Source organism: Harpegnathos saltator, unplaced genomic scaffold (assembly GCF_003227715.2).
Source record: "Harpegnathos saltator strain DR-91 unplaced genomic scaffold, Hsal_v8.6 scaffold112, whole genome shotgun sequence".
NCBI lineage: Eukaryota > Metazoa > Arthropoda > Insecta > Hymenoptera > Formicidae > Harpegnathos > Harpegnathos saltator.
The window spans coordinates 35566-63058 of NW_020229887.1; the positions used below are offsets into that span (position 1 = coordinate 35566).

Sequence of the window (27493 nt, forward strand, 5' to 3'; positions counted from 1 at the left end):
TTTATGCGAATCGAAGCGAAGCGTAATATTTTCTCTCACTCATTGTGTCCTTCACGGGATACCCTGCGTAATCTCTGTCGGGATAATCCCTATAAGAGGGGGAGGGGAATATACGATATCCCTCTCCACACTGCGGCACTTCCGGGGACGCATCGCAGCATTCATGTATATTCCCCTGGTGCAACCCCGTTTTATACACCTCTGTAGGAGGAATTACGGCTTCAGGGCGCAGGCGTCGCGTACTTTCAACCCCCACCAACGTTGTTCTCTTTCCCGTTACTTGACGCGGTAGTGGGTGGTTGAGGTCGCGCTTTGGGATGGAAGGCTGGCCGAAGACGAGCCGCTTTTTAGTGAGAAATTAAACACGAGCCGGCGCGGTTCTGTTGTCGTGAACGATCTAAATTAGACACACACACATACACATACACACACACATACATATACAGTGTATATGACCCCACACATATGTACACATTTATACATATATACATTCTTATGCATACGACACGCGCGTGCATTTGTATACAATCTATATTTTTGTACCGGCCATGCGACGATGATTAGATGATTTCTTTTCTATCTCGGAGTGCGTACATGCGGAAATATTATTGTGTATATGCCTTTCTCACACGTATACGGTGTAAAGTCGGTCTAAAGTCCGGCAGAGTCCATCATTACCGATGGGTAGAACGGATATGTCAAAGACGCTCAACGCCTATAGAATGTGAGTAGGCACCGGGGATAATTCCTTGAACTCCTTATGAGCTCTCCTTATAAAGGCGACTTGCATACACATATCCACACATAAGCATTTTTGCATGCGCGTGAGTAACGTAACGGTTCGACATGCTGTGACTCTCCGAACTTAAAACACCGACCGAGTGATATGCTTTGGATATGATTGAACGTGTCCGTTTGTTAGTCGAACGTTCGAAGAGAGACAGACAGTCGACAAACTTTTTTTGATACCATAATATATGAAGAGAATCACGTCAGCGAATTATGACACCAATCATAACGCGCGAGATGACCTTAAAATTCGGCATTTCGCGAAGGGGAAGTGATAAAACAGCGCGATTTTGTGGGATTTCGGTTGTCTCGTACGTTGAGTTGCATTCCGTACTGCAGCATTGGTATCGTCATCTATAGAGTCTGCGAAGGTCATTCATGGTGACCAAGCGAGTTCAATAGAGAAAAAACAGTCGAACGAAATCGAAATAATGAACCTGGTATGACTTGATGGGTTCGTCATCATCGTGAGAATATCGAAGCTAGTGTAGCTATTAGCAAGTTCGATCGATGATACTTCAGATGAAGGACTTCAATGTGGGTTCACAGAAAGGCCAGATTTACTGAGAATTTTATTCATGTATTTATTATGAACGAAACAAAGGCAAAGGATTTGTAAAATGCTATTTTTGGTATATAAGTAGAATACACTCATAGACAGAACAGTTCGGAATATATCCGTTTAGCCCAATGGGAAAATTTGTTTTCTGAGGGAATTAATTCGTTAAGTAAGACAGATGCATTTTACAACTGTACAAACAATCTTTCTTCCCATGACCGTACCTATCTCAGGGCATAATATTTTTTCACGTTTGAAAAAGAAAGTATTTGTCTTAAAGTATCTATCCCAGAACACAAGTTCCTACGCTTTTCTATGCTTCAAGAAGAAAGTACATATCCGAAAATATTTGTTCTAGAATATAATTCCATTCTCATGTCCTGAAAGGAATATTTCGCGATGTCTTTTCCGCGGTTTCTCTCAATAAACGAATAAATAGATGAGAATAAATAAAAATGTACAAACACACATTAAATCAACGAAATACTCGACGAATAGCCTTTCTTGTGTGGATTTCGCAAGAAAGAACCCCATACTGGCCACCATAAATTTCGTGCATTTGCCAATAAGAGCCAATAATAGGAGAAACTACGCTGCTGACGATTTGTAGAAAACAAAATTTATCGTTATAGTGAGATACACGAAATGGACAAAATTAACTGCTTTTATTCGGCTACTTGTCGTCTGTTGATGATACTCAAATTTGAATATTCAATGATATCATCAGTCCGTATCTCTCTGGGTTTTGTGAGATAAACAGCAATCTCGTGCAGGATATTAACTGCAATTACAATTGCAACTGCTGCTAGTGAATCGCAAAATCTCCGTTGTCTCTCTTCGTTGAACTCACGAATATCGATCGGTTCGCATGGCGTCGCGACGTTGCTCACCAGCTATTTTGGCAACGCAGTTGCATGGACATATAGAATTTTCACAAACGTGCTTCGAGTTTCGTTTCTTCGGAAGTTATTATGTTATATGCGAAACCAAACTATTTGTGAGTCGTCATCACATGTGTATGCAAGCACGCGATATTGCCATGGCTCATAATAGCCTTGTTTTCCCTTTTTTCATGCAAACGAGAATTTTGATTAATTTTGCGAAGATTTTGGTAACGACGAAAGTAGAGATTATAAGTAAAGGAGGCTCGACGATTGAGCGAAAAGAGAAAATTCGAAATCAATATGTGGATAGAAAAACAAACTAAGAAATAGCCACAAACAATGATATGAAAAGATAGATTGTAGGTGGATCAGAGATATATTATATTGATTGAGAAAAATCTTTTCTTATAGAATATACATTTAATTTGTTGGCATATTTCTATTTAAGAAAGGCTATTATGTTCATGTCGATATTTGTTTAATGTTTTTAAGAAAAATATCTTTTGAATATTGAAATTATCCGATAGAATTATACATGTAATATTTACTTATTAAAATGCTTCTTATTATTTTTTTTCTATTATTATTATTTATTAGCGTAATGCATCATTATATATTTATTATCAAGATAAAAAGGCTGTTGAGAAAGTTTGGATTCTAATTATATTGCCTCTTTCATCCTATTATAATTATAAAAGAACTCATGTTTGGCTAACATGAATATATTATAAAGCAAAGGTAAGCGTAGTAGAGGAAGTTCTCAAAAAGATAAGAAGTTAACGAAGTAATAACTGTCTGAAAGTAAATGATTATCTTTGTCCATAAAGGCTTTCAGTGTGATTCCCTTGCGACGTATTCTGTGCGAAATTCGTTGCACGCGAATAGTCTTCAGAGTCGCGCTAAAGCTTCGGAACGCGTTGCCGCGAGCTTCATCGCTGTTTCTTTCTTACCTCATATCTATATTTTTTAATTCATGCGATAATCTATCGGATGATTTCTATGGTTAGCATGATTTGTGGATAGAAACCAAGGTGGATCGCTTCATGCTGTTTCATCATCCCTCCCATAAGATTGGAGATGAAACCTCGTTTGCCTGTCTTGAGGAATGGAAAAATCATCGAATGGCGGAAACGTTGGGTTGAGAATCCAAGGATCTTTTGCGTGTCATCGCGAGGTCGCCGAATTTATTTGTTCGTTTGCTCATATAATCAGCCTGGTACCAATCAGCCGCTTCTTGGCCGAGGTCAAGGTTTACGACTGCTTTACAAAAACTTGACCTCGTCCTGAACACCGGAAGCACGTCTGGCACGTTCGCTCGGTACCTGGCAAGCATTCGGTCTTCTTTCCTGAAAGTTTTTTCTCCTACGCAAACAGGATCTCCTAAAACGATCGATCGTATCGAGGCGCATTGTTTCCTGTTGTTCGTCTTTTTGTTCTCTTTGAGGTCTTAACACTGATTGTGTAGTTTCTTCCCAAGGCATCCAAGAGTATATATTCATATCGGTATAACATGAGGTCGATGTAACGAGCGAATTATAGGATATACATAAAGAATGCTTCGAGCGCGTCGACCGCTAATTCTGAAAGCATAAAAGCGGGAAACCGGATATCGCGGTCAGAGGCGTGTCAGTTTCTTGATCGTGAACCGCGAATAGTCTTGCGACAGGCCTCTCTCTTCCCCTCCCTCCCTTCCTCCTTCCCTCCTATTCTTCCTCTCTTATACCCCTGGTCTCTCGCAGCCCCTATCGATTATGCGTCAGCGAAGGACGCGAATCGGCCTTCTTTAGCGTCGAATTTCCGGTCGCGTCATGCTGCATCTGTATAGGACGATTCATGAAAATCAGATCGGAACCGAATGTTCCGCTATCAAGTTAATAATTTTGTTATCATTGACGCAGCGACTGTAATCATAGTGTAATCATAATGTAATCATATAACCAAGTCCCGTCGAACATCGATTCGAACCTTTCCTTGAACTGTTTTTCAGTCGGTAGCGGTTTTTTGATAGTGAGAAGCATCGTGATGTGATTGTGAGACTGACAATAGTGTAATAGTGCTTATAGCATATCTAACTTTTTGTCACCCGAATAATTCTCGACTTGTATTTTCAATTGATCCGTATAAATTTGTTTACTTTGCGGCGATATCGTATGGTTTGCTTATACTTCAGTATTTCATTACTTGATAATTCATTACTAATATAACAGCACATTTACAGAAATATAATGGAATGTACTGTTAATAAATAAAAAGTCGATCTATTTACAATTCACTGGAATGAAATACAACTTCACACCGAGCAAGGAAAGATTAATAACGTGTAATGCTGTTCAATAAGAGACCTAGAGAGCCTTACAATATACTAGAGTGAGTTTTTAAGGAGACAGATCGATTGGATTGTTATTTTATCAATAACAGTAACACCGTTATTTCAACGCTCGAAGTGAAGTGTGTTGCTGACAGACAGCAATTCAAGTAGGTCTTATTGGTCTCCTCGAAGATTCACTATAGCGCATTATAAAGCTCACTGGAGCCGATCAATCATGCCTCTTTGAATCGCCTTGTATGCGTTTGTCGCATCGGAGTGGCGAGTGTACAGCAGTGCGCTGCTGCGCGCCGGCGCCAAAGTATTGAGCCGGTAAATACACCATCTCTAGACACGTAGACAGCTCCAACGCGGCCCTGAAGACATGGGGTAAGTTCTCCTCACTCCGGTTTTCTTCATCTGTCGCTCATTCTGTGCTTCGTCTTTCATTTACGTTGTCGCAGCCCGATTAGGCGCCTTCCCACGCTTGTGTTTATTTCGTGTTCGGCTTGCCCGGAATCTCAGACATAATCGTCGTCACCGTCGTTGTCCTTCAACACTCAGTTCTTCGAGCACTCGGCCGCGAGCGGCAGCCATATCACAAGAGTGATATACTCCTATTTGTCGTGTATTCGAACGCATGAAGCACGTTCGATTAGTAATAGTCCTTTAGAATATTCTCGGAAAGCACTCTTTTTTAGAATTATATTGTGAGATGATGTGATGACGATGAGAAGATGTTCATGACATCGGACGATTAATCACGGAGAACGTACTTCTCCCTCCAATGAAAACTGATTCTCGCGATCTTTGTGACATTGTGTCGCGTTGTACATATTTTTCGCTTTGCGTATGATTTATTTTGTGTATAACTTCTACGGTATAGAATAAAATATGAAATATTTTGGTGCGTCATTTGTATACATATAATATAATATAATATAGAAATATCAAAAGAATATGGAATAGAAAATGTAAACAAAAGATACATCTTGCAAATTTCTTCATAACTTTTTCTTTACCATTTTCTTCGTCATTATTTTCAGTAAAAAGATCGAGAACATAGGCAGGATGACGGCTATGACGCAGGAGGAGATAGTCGCAGGCACCAGAACTGTGGCGCAGGGCCTAGAGGCCTTGCGGGTGGAGCACGGTGGACTCTTGCAGGGTCTGCAGTCTCAAGATGCACCAGCGGCGCGTGACAAAGCCAGTTTGCTGTCGAAAATCATCGAGATGATCGACTTAGGCCTGGGCGAGGCCCAGGTAATGCAAGCACTCGCCAGCCACTTACAGATGGTTGAGGCGGAAAAACAAAAGCTAAGGACCCAAGTGAAGAGGCTGTGCCAGGAAAATGCCTGGTTGCGAGACGAGCTAGCCGGGACCCAGCAGAAGCTACAAGCAAGCGAACAAGCGGTGAGTTCCATTGGCGACGTTTGCCTTCTAAAGATAGCAGTAATGGTCCTTCCTTCCTTTTAATGCGTCTCCAGGTACTTGTGTGTTGTAACTAGTGACGCCAATGAGAGCCAATATTTTTAATTATATCCAAATGTCCAAAAAAAAAATAATTATATCCAAGATGTTACACAAAATTACAGAATAAAAAAAGTATTTTATTTCGGAAAGAAGACCAACCGTTTCCTGTATATTTTGACGAGCTGAAACAAAATCCGTTTCCAAAAATTCGTATCATGTCACATCTATGAGATATACGTGGTAAGAGGATCCAAAATTATAGAATTCATATTGTAAATTAAAATAACGCAGGTTATAAATTCTTATCTACGTAGAATCACAATTATAAACTATAAACCAACCAAACCTAGTTTTTTGAACTCTCAACCCATAAACCTCAAACTCATACATTACAAATTCATATACTCCCTAATTCACATATACCCTTGAAGACAAAATCTCGAAATGATCCGGCTAGTGAAGACAAGATCTGAAATTAATCCAGCCAGTGAAGGCAAAACACTGATATAAACCAACAACCTCACTAACCTTCTGCTTTTTTTTCTTTTTTTTTTAACTTTTTTGTGCGATCGTATTTTTTTACTTCAAATGACCTTCGGATCGTTTTCCTTTTATGTTTCTTGTGTCTCTTTTTCAGTAACCAACAATAATTCGGCATCATATTTTCATCCCATCTACCTCGGTATCTTCTCTCAATTTTCTTCAGGTCTTGGTGAAATCGCTCGCGCTGTTATTCACTATAGTGTCTTAGATTTTCGGGAAAGTAGTCGAGATAAGAACGGAGAAAATGCAATTTTAAAAATTCATAAGATATCCTAATTTATTATAATTCGATAACATGGTTTGGACGATTTCTTTTTTTATAGTTTTATAGTTTATTTGTGTCTTGCCTTCACTGGCCAGATTATTTCGAGATCTTGCTTTCAAGGAACTTGGCTTGGTTGGTTTAGAGTTTATGATTCTATGTAGGTAGAAATTTATAATCTGTTATTTTAATTTTTGTAATGTAAATTATGTGATTTTGGATCCTTTTACAACGTGTATCTCATAAATGTGATGTGATACGAATTTTTGGGAAACGAATTTTATTTCAGTGTATCAAAATATGTAGAAAACCATTGTTCTTCCTTTCGGAACAAAATACCTTTTTTATTCTATGGTTGTATTATTGATAATGTGGTTACATGGACAATGCTGTTTACAGTAATTGTCAATAATATTAGTAACAAATTACATATTGATGTGCCGCACCTTAAACAGATGCGGCACATCAGTAACAGTATTAAAAAAGTTGACTTTGAATAACTCACTGATATACGAGGACAGTCTGAAAAGTTCTCGGCCTGACACATAGATGGCATTAGAAACTGTCAAACTATAATTGTATTGAAAAGTGGCATCCCTGATATAAACCCATGTAAAATTTTATTTCGATCTGTCAAGTCATTCGAGTAGTAGCACCAGTTTAATATTGACGTGTCATTGTCTTTTTTAAAATGGAAAAAATTGAATATCGTGCAGTGATTAAATTCTTTGTTTTGGATGGTTTAACACACCAACAGAAATTCATCCGAAATTCTTAAAAGTGTATAAGGATGCATCACTTTCATTTTCCACTGTGAAAAAATGGGCTGCTCTTTTTAAATCTGGTCGTACAAGCCTCGAAGATGATCCACGCGAAGGTTATCCAAAAACTGCTACAACACCACAAAACATTCAACAAGTCCATGATATGGTGTTAGATGATCGGCGAGTGAAAATGCGTGAAATAGCTGAGGCCATAGGCATCTCAAAAGAACGAATTGGAAATATTTTGCATGAAGAATTACATATGAAAAAGCTTTGTGCAAGATGGGTGCTGCATTTGCTAACAATTGATCAAAAACGCATTCGAATGCGTATTTCTCAAGCGTATTTGGATCGTTTTAAGCAAAATAAAATGGATTTCAAGCGTCGTTTCATAACTGTTGATGAAACTTGAATCCACCACTATACACCAGAGCGAAAAGAACAGTCGAAACAATGGATTGAAGCCGGTGGACGTGTACCAAAGAAGGCAAAGACGGTCCCATCAGCAGGAAAGGTTATGGCAAGTTTTTTGGGATTACAAAGGTGTTGATCGATTATCTTCAGAAAGATAAAACGATTAACTCTGAATATTATTATAATCTTTTGGATCTACTGGATGCAAAAATTCGTGAAAAAAGACCTGCTTTAAAGAAGAAAGGAATCGTTTTGCATCAAGATAATGCACGTGTTCATACAAGTGTTTTGACAATGGCAAAATTCAACGAATTAAAGTACGAATTGCTTGAACATCGAGCATATTCACCAGATTTGGCTCCCTCTGACTATTATCTGTTTCCAAACCTGAAAAAATTTCTGGCTGGGAAGCATTTTACAAATGACGAAGCTATTGCCGTGGATGGATATTTTGCAGACCTTTCGGAATCACACTTTAATAATGGTATTGAATTATTGGAAAAACGTTGGAACAAATGTATTGAAGTTTTAGGAGATTATATTGAAAAATAAAATATATTTCACGGCAAAAAAAATTTTCTTTCATTGTTAGGCCGAGAACTTTTCAGACTGCCTACGTAGATTAAATCTAAAAAGAACGGTTCGTATACACAGCTTTGTTAATGCCTGAACATTTAAAGGAACGTTGCCTATATTTGACGAGTTTTCAATTTCTTTTATCATTTGCAAATACTTAATAAAAAATAGGATAGAAAGTAATTAGAAGTTCGATTTATTTGCGACATTCTATAATTTTTTGAGATTTTTTGTACAATAATATCTTCTACAAATACATCTTTTTTAAAACCTAAGTGGTATAATTTTGGCAACTAATTGTCTATACAATGCGGTTCAAAAATTCCTGGACTAAGGCAATAGAAACTAAAAAAAGAAGACGGATATTTTTTTCAATTGATTTATTCAAAATAGGATCCATTAGATATCCATTAGATATGATATAATACATATGTTAGCACATGTTTCCAAATTCTTCATGGCGTTAGAAAAGTCTTCTGTGGGAATCTCGTTTAGTTAGTCGGTCATGGCTTTTTGAATCTCTTCAATTGTATCAAATCTTGCACCCTTCAGCTGTAACTTTATTTTCGGGAATAGGAAATGGTTGGAGGGAGTCAAATCTAGCGAAAATGGGGAGTAGTTCAATGTTGCGACTTGTTCTTGAGTCAGAAACTGTCGAATTATTATTGCCGAATGTGCATGGTGTTGTCGTGCAAGTGGAAAAAATCACAAGTGCGGTACAGGATGGATAAACACGTCGAATCCACGAAATTGGACGGTCTAATACACCTTTTCGATCTTTTTTGACCATTTTATCGATGGGAGCAATATTGTCATCGATTTGACTTGTTGGGGGCCAACCACTGCCTTCATCGTCCTTCACTGACTTTCTACCCTTACGAAACCGTTTGTGCCATTTAAAAATTGTTGCTCGATTTAATGCTGCATCACCGTAAGCCTTCTGAATCAGTTCCGTAGTTTTTGTAGCCGAAAAATCGATTTTACAGCAAAATTTAATCGCCCCACGTTATTCCTCCTTAACATTCATCTCATTACATTGACACAGAGTAATAACAACAGTTAGTACGAGACATTCTGTCTTAATAACTCCAACTGTACTAACGCCAATTTGCACTCTTGTAAGAAATGGTTTCAACTACGTAGTTCAATCGCGGCTTGGTGAATGGCATTGGTAGGAAAACGGTAAAAAATTCGATCCGGGAACTTCTGGATCGCACTGTGTAAATTATTTCACGGCTTTTCTAAATTGTACCATGTTTCTTTTATCGTATCGATGTAATTAATTTAAAAACTGTGAGGGAATAAAAATAAAATATAAACAATTGATATAAAAATATATGTTTAATTGAAATTATAGTTTGTATAAAAAACTAAAAATCTTTTTTAATTAAAAATATTAAAATTATTAAAATAATTATTAAAATATTTTTAAATAAAATAATTATTAATTTTATTTTATATGAAAATTGATTTTATATTCATAAAATTATTCTTTGGCTATGTAACTAAAAATTGCATAATTTATCTATTACATCCTCCAGATCAAAATCATAGAAACAAAATATTTTTTTCTTTTTTAATTTAATTAAGAAGTATGTTACGTGTTTGTAGTATTTGTAGAATCGTGTCGAGTGAAATCTGCACTCAACTTTACTAATATCCGGTTAATACCCGAATACAAGAAGAAGAAAAAGATTGGAGCTTCACGAGATGTCTGTACCGCTTTGCGGCTTCGCCGGAGCAGAGAGCGAGACATGCCGCGCTCTCGCTTGTGCTTCGCATGTCGCGCTCTCCTGCGTTCTCGCGCGCTACTATCTATCGCAATTCACATGACTATTCGCGCGCATATATATGAATTGTACTCTTACATAATAAAGTAATTAACCATTGAACAAAAATTTATTTTTAATTAAAATAAATAAATATAGGTAACACAAAAGAAAAAGATAAACTTTAGATTTTAAGAACAATAGTCATAGATATAATTTTCCTTGGTAATTCCTAAATTATACCAGTATAATAGGCAATCAATAGGTGGTACAATTTAACCCTTCATTGCGCTACTTTGCACATCTGCAAAGCAGAGTTTGAACTGGATTTTCTCTGCTGTCAGTCAGAGTTTAACATTGCCGATTGCTTTGCTTATTTGAATAGACACGGCTCTAAGCGGGAAAAAAGAATTGGCCACCAGTTTGTGCTAGTTTTGCAGATATGCAAAGTGACAAAGAAAATTATTTTTCAAAAAAATATAAGTGAAATATTTAAAAAAAATTTTTCCTGTATTCCTTGACCAATCCTGCACATGAAAATAATTATTAATGGTCATTTATAAAAAGTGCGGAATGAAGGGTTAAGACACTATTCCTATTTTTCAAATTATGGCAGTAAAGTATACACCGAGTAAGATTATGTCTAAACTATGTCATGCAAATATATTAATTTTAATATATATGCAAATATATTAATTTAAATATATAAAATGATAAGCAGCTAAATTAATACATCTTTTGAAACTTTCTAAATGCTTTATGTAGAAGCGGATATTTACTTTTAAAATAAAAGAAAATCTTTATTTGCATTTTTTAACAAAATACTTTCGTGCATAAACATTCACTTCCTTCTATTAACTTTATGATGATAGATGAACTTCGCATAATATGCAGATGGCGTTAGACTTTTGGATTCTATGAAATATAAAGATAGTATAATTTAGGAAACCGTACAATATCGATGACTTTCTCCTAGAGTTATTAAACGTTTTCGGCCAAATGTTTCCCCATATATAGGGTGAGTCAATTAAAGTGTTACAGACTTATATCTTGGAAATGAATAATTTTAGAGAAAAATGTTTCAGACAAAAGTTGTATGGTGTCAAATGGGACATAAGAAGGTATCATTGATTAGACCTTGATTAGCCATTTGAAGGTTACGTGAAGGTCACCAACAATTTTTCAAATGGAACGCCCTACTTTTTTTGGCATATTCTTATAACGTATTTCGTATAAGGGCTTTCCAAAACACTACAACAAAGTATTTTTTTGTTAAGCACATCCCGAGTTATGAAGCTTCAAATTTACAGTATCGTCGGCATTAGCATTACCCAAGGTGTACCGCGTGGAGGTTGCACGATCGGATTTACACCTCTTGTGTGCGTGCGTGTGTGTGTGTGTGTGTATGTGCGTGTTCGCACGCACACACACGCGCGCGCGCGCGCGCGCGCACACACACACACACACACACACACACACACACACACACACACACACACACAAAAAGAGGTGTAAATCCGACCGTGCAACCTCCACGCGGTACACCTTGGATAATGCTAATGCCGACGATACTGTAAATTTGAAGCTTCATAACTCGGGATGTACTTAACAAAAAAATACTTTGTTGTAGTGTTTTGGAAAGCCCTTATACGAAATACGTTATAAGAATATGCCAAAAAGAGTAGGGCGTTCCATTTGAAAAATTGTTGGTGACCTTCACGTAACCTTCAAATGGCTAATCAAGGTCTAATCAATGATACCTTCTTATGTCTCATTTGACACCATACAACTTTTGTCTGAAACATTTTTCTCTAAAATTATTCATTTCCAAGATATAAGCCTGTAACACTTTAATTGACTCACCCTGTATATCAGGTTGTCTAAAAAGTATTGAATCTTTTACGCACAAGATAGCGTTAGTGTCCCAAATCTCAGGTATATGAGTCGCAGCAGGTTAGGCCTAACGTCATTTGACAGCTGACAGTTGAAGCTAGTAGATGTACAAAAAGTGTTGGAATTCTTATAATCAGACGTAAGGTATTGCGCTGTGAAGACAAAATTTCCGCAAAACTATGCTACATTTTACAATTTTATTTCGATAAAGGCGCAAATGCTGCGCAGGCCCGTGAAGAAATTTGTGCTGTTTATAGGCAAGATACGTTATCAAAAGCAATAGCCAAAAGATGGTTCAGTCGCTTTCGTTCTGGAAATTTCGATGTCCAAGATGCCCCTCGCAGTGGGCAACCAATCAGAAAAAATGGATGATATTCTGGCAAAAATCGAGCAAGACTGGCATGTAAGCAGCCATGACATCGCTAATGACCTAAACATCCATCATTAAACAGTGTTAAACCATTTGGAGAAAGCTGGCTACAAAAAGAAGCTCGATGTTTGGGTGCTACATGATCTGACTCAAAAATATTTACTCGATCGAATTTCTATCTGCGAATCTCTACTGAAACGTAACGAAATCGAGTCATTTCTGAAGCGGTTGATCACGAGTGATAAAAAGTGGATAACCTACGACAACAATGTGCGAAAAAGATCGTGGTCGAAGCGAGGAGAAGCTCCACAGTCTGTGGCAAAGCCTACATTGACGCCCAGGAAGGTTATGCTGTGTGATTGTTGGGATTGGAAGCGCATCGTGCATCACGAGCTGCTGCCGCCAAGCAAAATGATAGACTCAGACCTGTACCGTCGACAATTAGCGCGATTGCACCTAGCAATTCAAAAGAAATGGCCGGAACTGGTCAACAGAAAGGGTGTCGTATACCACGCTGACAACGCTAGACCGCATACATCTTTAACGACCCGTCAGAAATTGAGAGAACTTGGCTGGGAGGTTTTAATGCATCCACCGTATAGCCCGGACCTGGCACCGTCAGACTATCATTTGTTTCAGTCTCTGCAGAACTCCGTGAATGGTGTTAAATTAGTTTCAAAAGAGGCCTGTGAAAACCACGTGTTACAATTTTTTGACCAGAAACCAAAGAAGTTCTATAGAGACGAGATCATGGTGTTGCCGGAAAAATGGAAAGAAGGTCATCGAACGAAATGATGTATATGTGGTTTCATAATGTTATTTTCAATAACAATAAACATATTATCAATTTTGACCTCCAAAGGCTCAATATTTTTTAGACAACCTAATATTATGACTTGATCATCTGAATGTAATTTTTTTTGCTGATTATGCATAACATCAGAACGGACTAAACTTTATTATTTTACGCGACATCAAACATTAATTATAGCTGCTTTGGAGCATTAGTGATGATTCTTCAAGTGATCAGCAATCACGATGAATACGTAGAAATGAATGCGTCTAGACGAAAATGTCTGGAAACTCTCGATCTAATCAATATTCAGGTATTAGTGAAACTATGTTCCTAGACATCTGACTTTTATTTAGTTTTATTTTTATTGTCATTTCATTGTCATGTTCATGTTTATTGTTTATTTTATCATATTATGGAAAAGTTAAGCTTACGGCACATGATGTATGTTTTATTACTGTTTTTACTGATTGGCTCGTTGTGCGCTGCTCTGTGAGTTACGTTGCGTGCTACTAACATTTTATCTATTGGGTATGGGAATAAGTTTTCAGAAAGATATCGGTAGTGGTACTAATTTCGTGTTTGATGGAACGGCTATACCTGTGTTTTGAAAGTGTATTTGTGTGCTTTGAATCACAGTAGTAGACATTCGTTTGAAGCGTAAACATTTTTTTTTTCGCGTCGAAAATGGCATTTATCTCAACGAAGCAGCATTTGCGGGGAATGTTACTCCATTACTATATTCTGAAGAAAAATGTTACTGAAACGCATCGAATACTTATTGATATTTACAGTGATCATGCTCCGTCAAGTACCACGTGTAAAGAGTGGTTTCGGCGTTTTCGAAGTGGTGATTATGACGTGAGCGGCCGAGAACGCGAAAGGGCACCTAAAAAATTCGAAGATGCACAACTGCAAAATTTACTCGAAGAAGATCCGAGTCGAACGCTCGAAGATTTTTCAAATGAGTTAAATGTTGATAAATCTACCGTCGAGAAACGTTTACATGCGTTGAGAATGGTCCAAAAATCAGGAAATTGGGTGCCGCATCAATTGAAAGAGAGAGTCATTGAAAGATGTCTGGTGACGTGCAAGAAGCTGCTTCAAGGATAAAAAAGGAAGGGTTTTCTGCATTGAATTGTCACTGGCGATGAAAAATGGATTTACTACGACAATCCCAAATGACTGAAATCATGGGTGGTGCCAGGTAAACCACGTCCATTAACTCCAAAACGGAATATCCACGGTTCGAAAGTTATGTTATGCATCTGGTGAGATCAGAAGAGCGTTATTTATTATAAGGTTCTAAAACCGTCCGAAACCATCATTGGCGATCGCTACCGACTGCAGTTAATACGTTTGAACCGAGCTTTAAAAGAGAAATGACCGGAATGGGATAATAAGCACAACAAGCTGATTTTGCTACAAGACAACGCTAGGCCCCACGTTGAAAAACCGGTCCAAAAATACTTGGAAGGATTGAATTGGGAAAACTTGCCCCACCCACCGTATTCACCAGATATTGCTCTTTTGGATTTCCACTTATTTCGGTCCATGCAGTCGGCCCTTTCAGAGCGGTTCACTTCTCATAAAGACATCGAAAAATGGCTTAATGAATGGATCGAGTCAAAAGAACCTGATTTTTTTCTTCAAGGAATCCGTTTACTACCTGAAAGATGGGAGAAAGTTGTTGCTTCCAATGGGGCGTACTTTGAATAAAATTATTTTATATTTTTTTTGTTTAAATAAACGACTAATTTATATTTAAAACGGGCGGAAACTTATTTCTATACCTAATACTATTTGTGAATTAAATGGATACATAGAATAGACCGATTAATTCGAATGCAGATTCTCCAGTAATACTGGCATAGTTTTTATTATTGCATGGGAGAATGTGAAACAAAATAAAAATATCAAAAATAAAAATATTTTGTTTGAAAGTTGAGTGCATAGTTTAATTACTTGCATAAGATATCTAAATGTTTTTGAATAATTATGTTACTATCTTTGCTGTTCAAAGAGCAACTAGAATGCTCTGATAAATAATCTAAACACGATTCGTTTTTATTATCCATTTATTATCCATTATTCATATTTATTATTAGGATTCAGAAAGGTCAAAATTGTTACAACAAACAGGAAAACATTATCATTATTCATTAATAGCAGAAATACGACACATCAGAATTTTTTTATTATTTTGATACTTCTAGCAGTTTTAAAAAAGAGTCCATTAACAGGTTGCCGATGAAGAAGCGTTGCCAATAAAAAGCCATTTCATAGGCTGCCAGTTGATAAGTGATGACAATATAAATCCTATTTATCGGCTCTCATTAGATAAAATATTAAGCGTTGTTGGTTTTTGTTTCGCATGTATAATGCATTTAGAGCTAAAATCTTTTCAGCTGTATTATCAGATTGGTAATAAAGTCATGTCGTGTTTTTACAGATAGATGGATTTACTTGTCATTAAACACAATTAATTTAATTTCAAAACTTATAATCCTTTATATTGTTTAATAGCTGACATTTCAAGCTCTCTTTAAAAAAAAAGTGCATTATTTGGTAAAGATTTGTTTGTTTGACATTGAGTTAAAAATTGAAAATCAAAACGAGCATTCCCTCCATATTTTACTTTTTTTATTTTTAAAAATTTTTAAAAAGGAGAAAACACTGTGTAAGCTCTTCACAACTTATGTGCTATATATAGTGAGGAATCCTTAACAGAACGTCAGTGTCAATGTGGGCTTGCTCGTTTTCATTCAGAAGATTTTTCTGTGAAAGATGCACCACCGTCAGGCCGGCCAGTTGAGATTGATGACGACAAAATAAAAGCATTGTTTGAATTCAACCACCATTATACGACACGAAAGATCGCTGAGAAACTAAATTTATCACATACATGATTGAAAACTATTTAAAACAATTTGGATACGTTAACAAACTTGGGTTCCACATGAGCTCAAAGAAATTCATCTCACCAAACGCATCCATATAAGCGATTTTCTCTTGAAACGTCAGCAGAACGATTTATTTTTTAAACGAATGTTAATTGGCGATAAAAAATAGATTGTTTGCGACAATATGGAACGAAAAAGATAATTGAGTAAACAGTGCAGAGCACTTCTAAAGTAGACATTTATTAAAGGAAGATTTTGCTATCTGTTTGATGGGATTACAAGAGTATTATATTTTTTAAACTGCTTAAACGTAATCAAACGATTGATTCAGAATTGTACTGTTGTCAATTGGACAAATTACACGAAGCAATCAAGCAGATGCGACCAGAACTGGTGAATCGTAAAGGTATTGTCTTTGACCATGACAACGTTAGACCACATACATCATTAGTCACCCGCCGCAGAAATTGTTGCAGCTTGGGTGGGATATGTTATTATACTCATCATATCGGCTTGATCTTGCACCAACAAATTATCATTTATTTCATTTCTTGTAAAATTTTTTGAAGGGAAAAAATTTGATTTTGATGAGGCTATCAAATCATATTTAGATCAGTTTTTCACCGATAAGAACTAGAAGTTCTACGAGGCCGGAATCATGAAGATACTAAACAGATAGCAAAAAGTCATTGAATTAAACAACCCAGACAGCACACGGATGTCCATTGGACGTCTGTTATATGTCCATTTTTTTTACAAAAGATGTCCATAGGACGTACGTTTGTCATAACTTCGGACATAGGACGTCCGATGGACGTCCTACAGGTCCGATGTTCAATAAGGACATCCTTGTTACGTCCAATTTATGTCCACGGACGTAAATCGGACATACGGACATAAATTGGACGTGAAAAGTACATCCATTGGATGTCCGGTGCTATCTGGGAATGTATTACAGAATAAAGTTTTTGCTTTGTATGAAAAAATCGCTTTTCACATAGAAGAAAAAACGACATAACTTTCTTGCCAGCTTAATAGATTGTACTTTACCTTTAAAATAAGTCATATCTTTCAAATGAAATAAGTATATAATTTAGCAATAAAGGAATAAATGAAAACTAATAAATGAAAACGAAGTATGCGAAATAACTTTGCAGCAAATTAAAAGAAAAAGAAAATTAACAGATAAGTTAAAGAAATAGCATAAATAAAGTTAACAGATAAGTTAAAAACATGGCATAGATTATTTCTTTATCTGTTAATTTTCTTCTAATTTGAAATGTAAAATATTTGCGAAATATAAAATTAATATTTGAAATATAAAATTATTTTAATTAAAGTAATTTTTTAATTTTGTGATGGAGAAGGAAAAAATATATTGTGATGGCAATAGGGTAAACAAAACAAACGGTAGAAGTGCTAATTGATGCATATAAGGACGAATCCTACTTGTACACGCTGACTCAGCTTAAAATCATGCAAAGAAAATAGCATCTATTTTATAAAACTATATATCCTATCCTTTAAAAACTAGCATGTTAGCATGCATGATAACACACAACATAAAAAATTTCGAGCTTTGTAGCTAGTATGCTAGCTTGCATGTAATTTAACACGAGAAACTGCGTCGTTTGCTGCAGGCTTTAGACGAAGATAGCAATGGAAAAGGAATATAGTTGTTTTTTATATTTTCAAATCTCTCACAAAAAAGCAGTCTGTGTATACAGGATGTCCTATTTAACTTGAGACACCGAAATAATTCGAAAACAAAGAAGAAAAACAAAAAATCGCTGAAACATGTGTCGAACGAATTCCGAGGACGAGTAAAATGGCATGATTCCTTTTTCATTTGGTGGATATCCTTAAGGTAATTTTAAGGTCAACTTTGTTATTTCAAGTGAAAACCTATATTTTTATGACGGAAGCATATTCTACGTAAGAAAACAATTAACTTTTGTCCGAAACATTTTTTTATTTGATCATTACTTTCGAAGATATCGTACGAAGTAATTCCGATTTTTATTCAAAACGAATAACATAAACGTATTACAATAAATGCTCAAAATGATGGCCTTCCATTTCCAAACATTTGTTAATGCGATTAATAAAAGATCGATGCACTGATAATAAAGTCTCTGGACGGATATCGCGACAAGCATTTCGGATTCGCTCTTTCATGTTTTCTGGTGTGGTTGGTCGATCGTGATAAACTTTTTCTTTAAGGTGGCCCCATAAATAAAAATTTAATGGTGTTAAATCAGGCGACCTTGCCAGTTAATTGGATGGACCTCCCCGACTTATCTAGCGACCAAGATATTTCTGATTCATTATTTGGCATGCATAACGCGAGCTGGGCATCCGTCTTGCTGAAACCACATATTTCTTCTATCTGCTAGGCTTATTTCTTCGAGTAGCACGGGTCATTCTACATCCAAGAAGTTTTCATATTTTATTCCATTCAGCGTACCATTGATGAAAGAAGGACCAATTATTTTATCGTCAATGATTCCATACCAAACATTGACAGACCATGGACGTTGATGTTCTACTTCGCGAAGCCATCTCGGATTTTGATCTGACCAATAATGCATATTATGCCGATTAACTTCTCCATTATTGGTAAAAGTAGATTCATCAGAAAATAAAACCGAAATCAAAACATCTCAGCGGTGCGATTGCGCTTCTTTTGTTCAGTATAAACACGAGGTACGGAATACTTGTAAACATGAGATTTTCATATGATCGTGATTTTCTGATGAATTTACTTTTACCAATAATAGAAAAGTTAATCGGCATAATATGCATTATTGGTCAGATCAAAATGTTTGGAAATGGAAGACCATCATTTTATTGTGATACGTTTATTTTATTTGTTTCGAATAAAAATTGGAATTACTTCGTACGATATCTCCGAAAGTAATGATCAAATAACAAAATTTTTCGGACAAGAGTTAATTGTTTTTTTTTTTACGTAGAATATGCTTCTGTCATAAAAAATATAGATTTTCATTTGAAATCACAAAGTTAACCTTAAAATCACCTTGAGGATATCCACCAAATAAAAAAAGGAATCATGCCATTTTACTCGTCCTCAGAATTCGTTCGACACGTGTTTCAGTGATTTTTGTTTTTTTTCTTTGTTTTCGAGTTATTTTGATGTTTCGAGTTAAATGAGATACCCTATATAAGTGTATATGGTGACTATATAACTAAAAAAATCGCAAAATAAATATCATAAAAAATGGTTATTTAAAAAAAAATTTTGTAAAATAATCATAAATAATTTTAAAATGAAAGCCAGGATTGACATTGTTAGTGACGTTATTCTGACGAAAGTCGATAGATATATGAAGATAGACATTTTATATTCCATGTACATAGAACTCGCAAAGCATATTATTATTTATATATTTATAGTTTTTATTTTCAGATGATATTGTGCAATCAGACAACTTTTGATTCATTTATTACATAAGAAATAAAGGCAGTATTTATTTTATTAACTTTTCATTATTTAAGCTATACAATATGGAAGAAGGTCAAATCCCGATATTGTTCATAGTTAATTCTTATTATTTAAGATTATCTTAAGTACAGTTTTAAGATGTCGTAAACTAATCACAACAGAGCCACATAAGCGTCTTAAAAGACATTATTTATGAATATTAGGGCCAGAGCACATCCTTCTTCAGGATAGAAATGAAGAACTCTGATTGGTTGATTCTCTTATGCGTTATATATTAAGCGTTATGCAGAAGTCTGTGCTATGGCCCTTAGTCTCTGACTAGGTACACGCGCGCCGGTCCTGAGCGCTACATAGACAAGAGCGCTTATTCATTAACTTTAACACGTTCTCCTGCAAAAACTACTTGTCGGACGCAATTATGCTAAAAGAAAAAGTTGTTTATTTTAGCATAAAGTATCATGTCTTGTACTCCGAATGCGGGAATTTCGGATCACCCTGTATATTTTGCTTATTGTTAATATCTTTCAGTCATGTACATTGGCTGCGTTCAGCAGAACAAAATGATCAGTGAGCGCTTAGTGATTTTCGCTCCTGATTGGTAAATACTTCTGGATCTATGAAGAATCTAAAAGAATGCTCCAATCACAGACAATAATCACTAAGTGCTCACTGATCACTTTGTTCTACTGAACGCGGCCATTTATAGATGTTAAGATAAAGCTATCATAGTAACAGTTTATCGTTTTGACATATTATTCCCCCTTGTTTTTCTTATGTAATCTATAAATGATAAATTAATAATATATATTATTAAAAAGATTTTATTAACCTAATTGGACGTAACCTAGTAACGCGATGTTAAGAGAATTTCGAGCAGTTAATCAATTATAGTCGACAGGTATTTTTGTTCCATTTCAATGTATATGGTACATCTATTTATACTGCTACGTCACAAATTAATGACAGGTGCTAATTTTTTACGTATAGTTGAAACACGGTGATAATAAATAAACGTGCTAAGATCGATATTAGCTTACACACTTCGCGAGACTGAAAATAATTTGCTTAATATCGATATTACGTCAATGAGATGTGAAATAAACAAGATGTTTTTTCTTGTACAGATGTTGAATGTAAGCGAAGTTTGATAGATATCTTATTGATAACTAAACGATAAATAAACTAAACAAAACTCACGAAGCAGATGTTTTAATGAAATTGATTATGAAAAACGATGTTGTTTGTCGACGTTTGCTGCAATCTTAGAAAAATATTGTATATAAATAAATTAAAAAATGGTTTACGAAAGATATTTATGATTTAGCTATCATTATCAGGTTAGTTTCGTTATGTTAATTAGAAAACAAGATAAATTGTTTGATTTTTTCATAGGTTGTAAATTATTAAATAAGAAAATTTATATTATTATAATTAGTAATATATATAGAAATAATACGCATAAAGAATTATTTTTATTATAACCTTTTAGTTTGCGCGTTTTATATATTATTGGACGAATTAATACATTCTTTGTTCCAGAAATAATCGGAATGGCTCTATTTTAACGAAATTAGTGGCGCCTTCTGTTACTGGAAGATTGAGTTAGGAAGTGTCAACCTTCTTTAATAACCTGTAAAAATTTCATGACATTTCAATCACTAGAAGCCAAGATACGATGCATTTAAGTGAGTAGTTTGACCTCGGTCGAATTGACAATTGTTGCACGATAATGCATCTTCTCATTGTTCGTCAATTGTCACTGATTCTTTAACCAAAAATCAAATGTTATTGCTTCAACATCCCTCGTATTCACTACATTCAATTTGATTTTTGGTCAAAAAATTCAGTGACAATTGACAAACAATGGGAAGGTGCATTATCGTGCAACAATCGCCAATTCGATCAAGGCATCAAACTACTGTCATTTAAATGCATCATATCTTAGCTTCTAGTAAACGAAATGTCATGAAATTTTTACAGGTTATTAAGGAAGGTTGACACTTCCCAACTCAATCTCCCACCAACAGAAGGCGCCATTAATTTCTTTAAAATAGAGCCATTCCAGTTATTTTTGGGATATGTATATTGATACATTTTATCGTAATGTCCCTGTTTCATTTTAAATTTTCGAGAATTTCATGCAACTGTATTTTGTAGGTCGCTCAACTAGAAGAAGAGAAGAGGCATTTAGACTTTATGGCCAGTATGCGACAATACGATCCCGATCCGTCGACAGAGGATGAAAATGCTAAGGATAGGCCGAAAGATGACCCCGTTGTGGACCTTTTTCCTGATGATGATGCGGATGATCGCAATAGTAAATGTATGTAACATTTTGTTTTTTCAAGAAATAACTATGTTACGTGGAAATTGCCAGTGTGTATGGTTTATTGGTGGCTAATAAAATCCTTTTATTGCTCTTTCTATTAATTTGCAGCCATATCTCCGACTCCACCATCACAATTTGCGCAGCAAGTGAACGCTGGTTACGAAATACCGGCGCGACTGCGCACCTTGCATAACCTAGTGATTCAATATGCGAGTCAAGGTCGCTATGAAGTCGCAGTACCGTTGTGCAAGCAAGCGTTGGAGGACTTAGAGAAGACCTCCGGTCATGACCACCCGGACGTGGCTACCATGTTGAACATTCTCGCACTTGTATACCGCGACCAGAACAAGTATAAGGAAGCGGCGAATTTACTGAACGACGCCCTGGCTATTCGCGAGAAGACTTTAGGTGAAAATCACCCCGCTGTGGCGGCGACTCTCAATAATTTGGCAGTGCTGTACGGGAAACGAGGCAAATACAAGGAAGCGGAGCCATTGTGCAAGCGTGCGCTAGAGATACGCGAGAAAGTATTGGGTCGTGATCACCCTGACGTCGCAAAACAGTTGAATAATTTGGCGCTGTTGTGTCAGAACCAGGGCAAATACGAGGAAGTCGAACGCTATTATCAACGTGCACTCGAGATCTACGAGGCCAAGCTGGGTCCAGACGATCCCAACGTCGCCAAGACGAAGAACAACCTAGCCTCGTGTTTCCTCAAGCAAGGCAAATACAAAGACGCCGAGGTGCTATACAAACAGGTGCTCACGCGGGCGCACGAGAGGGAATTCGGTGCTATCGACGGCGACAACAAGCCGATTTGGCAGGTATAAGATTGACTCCTTAGCACCATATCGTAGTTGATTTATGAAATTTTAACGCTGATCGTTAACTCCTTATCATCTCTGTATATATGAAGCGAATATTCAGTTCAAAATTTATTTTTTTTTATTACACAAATATGATATAAAATTTTTCTCAAATTTATAAGTTTTTACTTGCAACTCTATATTAAATTATATTTGTATGATTATTGCCTCTATTTTATTGATGTAACCTTTGCTAATAGAAAGTTGCAACAACATTTAAAGCTGGGAAATTACAATATCTGCCTAGCGCAAAGTATGTTTGCCAAATATGTTGAAATAAACATATACACAGTCTGTCCCAGATCCAATGAGACTGGTCTAAAAAAAAATACAAAGCGTTTATTATTTTTATTTTTATTCTTGTTTACTCAAAATAGTCTCCTTCTGAGTCAATACAGCGCTGGAAACGTTCAACAAATTTTTCGAAACATTTTTTATATCATCGGCTGGAATGGCCTTTAGTATGGCAGTCGAAGTCTTTTGGATGACCGGGATGGTATCGAAACGATTTCCTTTCATCGCCAATTTCAGTTTGGGAAATAGCCAGAAGTCGCACGGAGCCAAATCAGGTGAATACGGTGGATGATCGATAACAATGATGCCTTTTTTGGTCAAGAATTCACGTACCATGATGGCTTTGTGCGATGGTGCATTATCGTGCAACAAAAACCAACTGCCTGGCTCTCGATATTCCGGTCGAACTCGTCGAATTCTGGCCCATAATCATTGTAGAACTCCCAGATAATATCTGGGCAGACACACAGCGGTCGCTTCGAAGAATTTCTTTGACTTTCTCGATGTTTTCTTCATTGCGAGTGGTTTTTGACGGCGGTGCTCGGTCATCGTCTGCAAGATCCTCACGACCGTCACGGAATCGGCCAAACCAACGGAAAACCTGTGCACGGGACATGCATTCATCTCCGTACACATTTTTTAGCGTTTCGGACGTTTCTGCACCACTTTTACCCAATTTAAAAGTTGATTTTTCGACCGACGTACACAAAGTGACTTTACATAAAATGTCAAACCACAGTGAAATATAAACCGAATTCGCTCAAATTTTGAAGTTAAGTAGATGGAGGATAGAACATTCACCTACTGTCATTCACTCATAGATATCGCTGCGCTAAGAACTTTGATGGAACCAGTCTCATCGTATCTGGGACAGACTGTGTATGATCATAAAATAATCATATATGTTTATTTCAACTCTCGTGATCGATCACAAAATGATCATATATGTTTATTTCAACTCTTGTGATCGATTAAACACATTTATTAGGTCGTTAAATATGAAATGTTCGATTTCCTTAAGTACTAAGTCGACAGTCGATATTTCTGACACTTTACTTTTACAGTTCTTGGTTTTTTTGTTATGAAGGTACATCATTATTCAAACGTATGTTTTGCTTTGTGACTATATGAAATCTAAAAGTCCAGAACTTTTTTGTTCACTTAATAAAAAACGTCTGAACCTTTTATATCCTGATGGTACTCAAAAATACCGCTCTATATAAACGCTCATATTTAAATGTAACCACAATTTCTCATAATACTCATAAGAATCTATAAAATGAACCTCCGTGAGTTGCTGAAAGATAAAAGAAGAATGTTTATTTATTTTTTTTTTGTGTATTACATCTTATTCTTTCCAAATGCAGTTGCTAGCTATTTTGAGACAAGTACATATGTATTTCATTTCCTAATATTAGGAATATCATATCGTTAAATATGAAATGTTCGATTTCCTTAAATACGAACAAGGAAAGGTAGGGAACCCGGAAATTCAAAAAATTATGAAACTTTGTGTGGAAATAAAGTATATCATTCGTAATGCAAAATTATTCTATGTTCGTGCGGAAATCCAGTCTGAGGAGGTGAAACCACCCTTCGAAAAGAAACCATTTTCATTTTTAGCATATATCTTTTAAAATATGAGGCATATGTACAAATGGTTTATATGAAAGTTGTAGTGTATTTCATACTCTTTGCAACTATATATTCAAATTTTACAAAATTGAAGGAGAGCGGAAAGCGTTTCAAAAATTTTTCAATTTTTTCACTCAACAATTCAATTTCACTTTTTATAGTTCTTAGTTTTTTTGTTATGAAGATACATCATCATTCTTTGAAACGCATGTTTTGGTTTGTGATTATCTTTCAAGTTGTCTTTATTACAGAAATTTTTGTGTAATCGTGGATAAGTCAAAAACATGTTATTTTCGAATATGAGTTCTGTTGTGGAACCAATATAGCACAGACAACTCGAAGTATCAACGAGTTCGGTAAAGATGTGGCTAATGAATGCATAGTACGTCGATGATTTGTGAAGTTTCGTTCTGGCGATTTTAATCTTGAAAATGAGCCGCATGGGCGACCCGAAACCAAGATGAATAATGATGAGCTGAAAGCTGTAATGGAGATACATCTCAAACTATATGTGAATTAGCAGCAAGGTTTAATGTTACTATTGCAACAATATTGGACCATTTGAATCAAATCGGCAAGGTAAAGAAATGGAATAGATGGATTCCGCATGAATTAAACAAGCGTCAGAAGAAAAGTGGTCTCTTGCCTTTCTTTACTATCACGACATAAAGGCGAACTATTTTTATATCGTATTGTTATGTGTGATGAAAAATGGATTCTTTTCGACAATCGCAAGCGTTCGGCATAATAGTTGGATATAAATGAAGTGCCGAAACACAATCCGAAACCGAATATTCACAAAAGAAAACTAATGGTGTCTGTTTAGTGGTTCAGCGTTGGCATTATATTATCCATTATAGCTTCATGAAACCTGGTCAATCAATTACAGCGGATGTCTACTGTAATCAACTGGACGAAATGATGAGGATACTTGCGATTAAACAGCTAAGATTGGTCCATAGAGACAGGCTAATCCTCTTGCAAGACAACGCTCGACCACATGTCGCACAAACTACGTTACTCAAACTAGTTAGATTTGGAAACTCTCTGTCACCCACCGTATTCACCAGATCTTGTACCAACTGACTACTACTTCTTTTAGGCACTAGATCATTTCTTACAAGAAAAAATATTCAATTTTCAACAAACTGCGAAAAATGCCTTTCGCGATTTTGTCACCTGCTTTTCAGGCTTCTTTACTGCTGGCATAGATAAGCTACTGTTAAGATGGCAGAACTGTGTCAATAGTTTAGGTGTATACTTTGGTTAATTGTACTATTTCTAGTTTGAGATATAATAAATCAAACTTTTGATTCGAAATCGGACATTTCGTACTTAATGACTTAATATATATCGGAAATTTTTCCTTCGTTCGAATAATCAATAAGCAGCTGTAAAATGAATATCATTAAGAATTAAGATAAAATTTATTTAACGCTGCAAATGTTTCGAAATGTTGTATAAACTAATTATAATCTTCTAAGCACTATAAAGTTATTGTAGCATTAAATGGGTTTTATTTTAAATTATGAGAAAAGATAGGATAGAAAGATAAATTATATATTAATATATGTGTGTTGACATTTTTCAGGTTGCCGAGGAGAGAGAGGAAAATAAGCACAGGAATAAAGAGAACACACCATATGGTGAATATGGTGGTTGGCACAAGGCAGCGAAAGTGGATTCGCCGACTGTCACGACTACTTTGAAAAATCTGGGCGCGTTGTATCGTAGGCAGGGCAAATACGAGGCCGCGGAGACTTTGGAAGACTGTGCTATGAGATCACGTAGAGAGGTATTTGTGCGATTATTAATTGTATATTATTAAACGCAGTTATTAATAGCTAATATTCGGCCTACTAACATCACTGACTAATGCGAATTTATATTTCTTCCACGCAGCATGTGCAGCAAGTGAGTAAAACACACTCGACACGAATCTTAGCGAATGCCGCTTGCATTTAATTAAAACGACAAAATTGAATCTCGCTCTCGGAAATTCTTGCACACACGAAATCATAATCTCTAAGTTTATGGACATTGTCCTGTCGTTTCTTATTTCCATGATGTCTCTGTAAACTATGCGAATAAGTTCTATCTGAAAGCTAAATTTCAAAACCTTTACACAATTATGTTCCTCGCTTATTTGTTCGTCTCATATTCTATTATCCTGTAGGCATTGGAGCTGGTGAATAAGGCTCGAGTGGCGCAGTTGTTGGGTGACGAGAAAGGCTCTACAAGACGCGGCTCCCGTTCCAGTTTGGTGAACAGCGAGCATGAACAGAGCCACGATGAGGTGAGTATCTTGATATCCTTATCGTCGTCTATTACTCATTAGTATCTACTTGCACTATTACTTTTACTATTGCTACCACTACCGCTACTGCTACTATTATCACCTCTACCACCACCACTATCATCATCATCATCATCCCGACTACAATCATTATCAATATTATATACTACCATCACTACTATTACTACTGCCACTACTATTACTATTACTACCATTACTACTACTGCCACTATCACTATCATCACCACCATCACCACCGCTGCTGTCGCCGCCATTATCACCTCCACCATTATCACGACTAATTACGTTA

At 36.1% G+C, this 27493-nt stretch overlaps 1 protein-coding gene across 11 annotated transcripts in view; it reads left to right on the forward strand.

Moving 5' to 3' along the window:
* The first annotated feature begins 341 nt into the window (after positions 1–341).
* Klc (kinesin light chain) overlaps positions 342–27493 on the forward strand; it is an 82920-nt gene continuing 55768 nt past the window's right edge. For 5 of the 11 annotated variants that reach the window (XM_025301296.1, XM_025301274.1, XM_025301279.1 and 2 more), the window contains exons 1-7: positions 343–724; positions 5584–5950; positions 21921–22086; positions 22201–22916; positions 26479–26682; positions 26790–26801; positions 27064–27183. In XM_025301296.1, coding sequence (XP_025157081.1) covers positions 681–724; positions 5584–5950; positions 21921–22086; positions 22201–22916; positions 26479–26682; positions 26790–26801; positions 27064–27183 — 1629 coding nt within the window. In that variant the 5' untranslated portion in view covers positions 343–680. The other 6 variants (XM_025301287.1, XM_025301269.1, XM_025301307.1 and 3 more) reach the window with 5 other exon arrangements.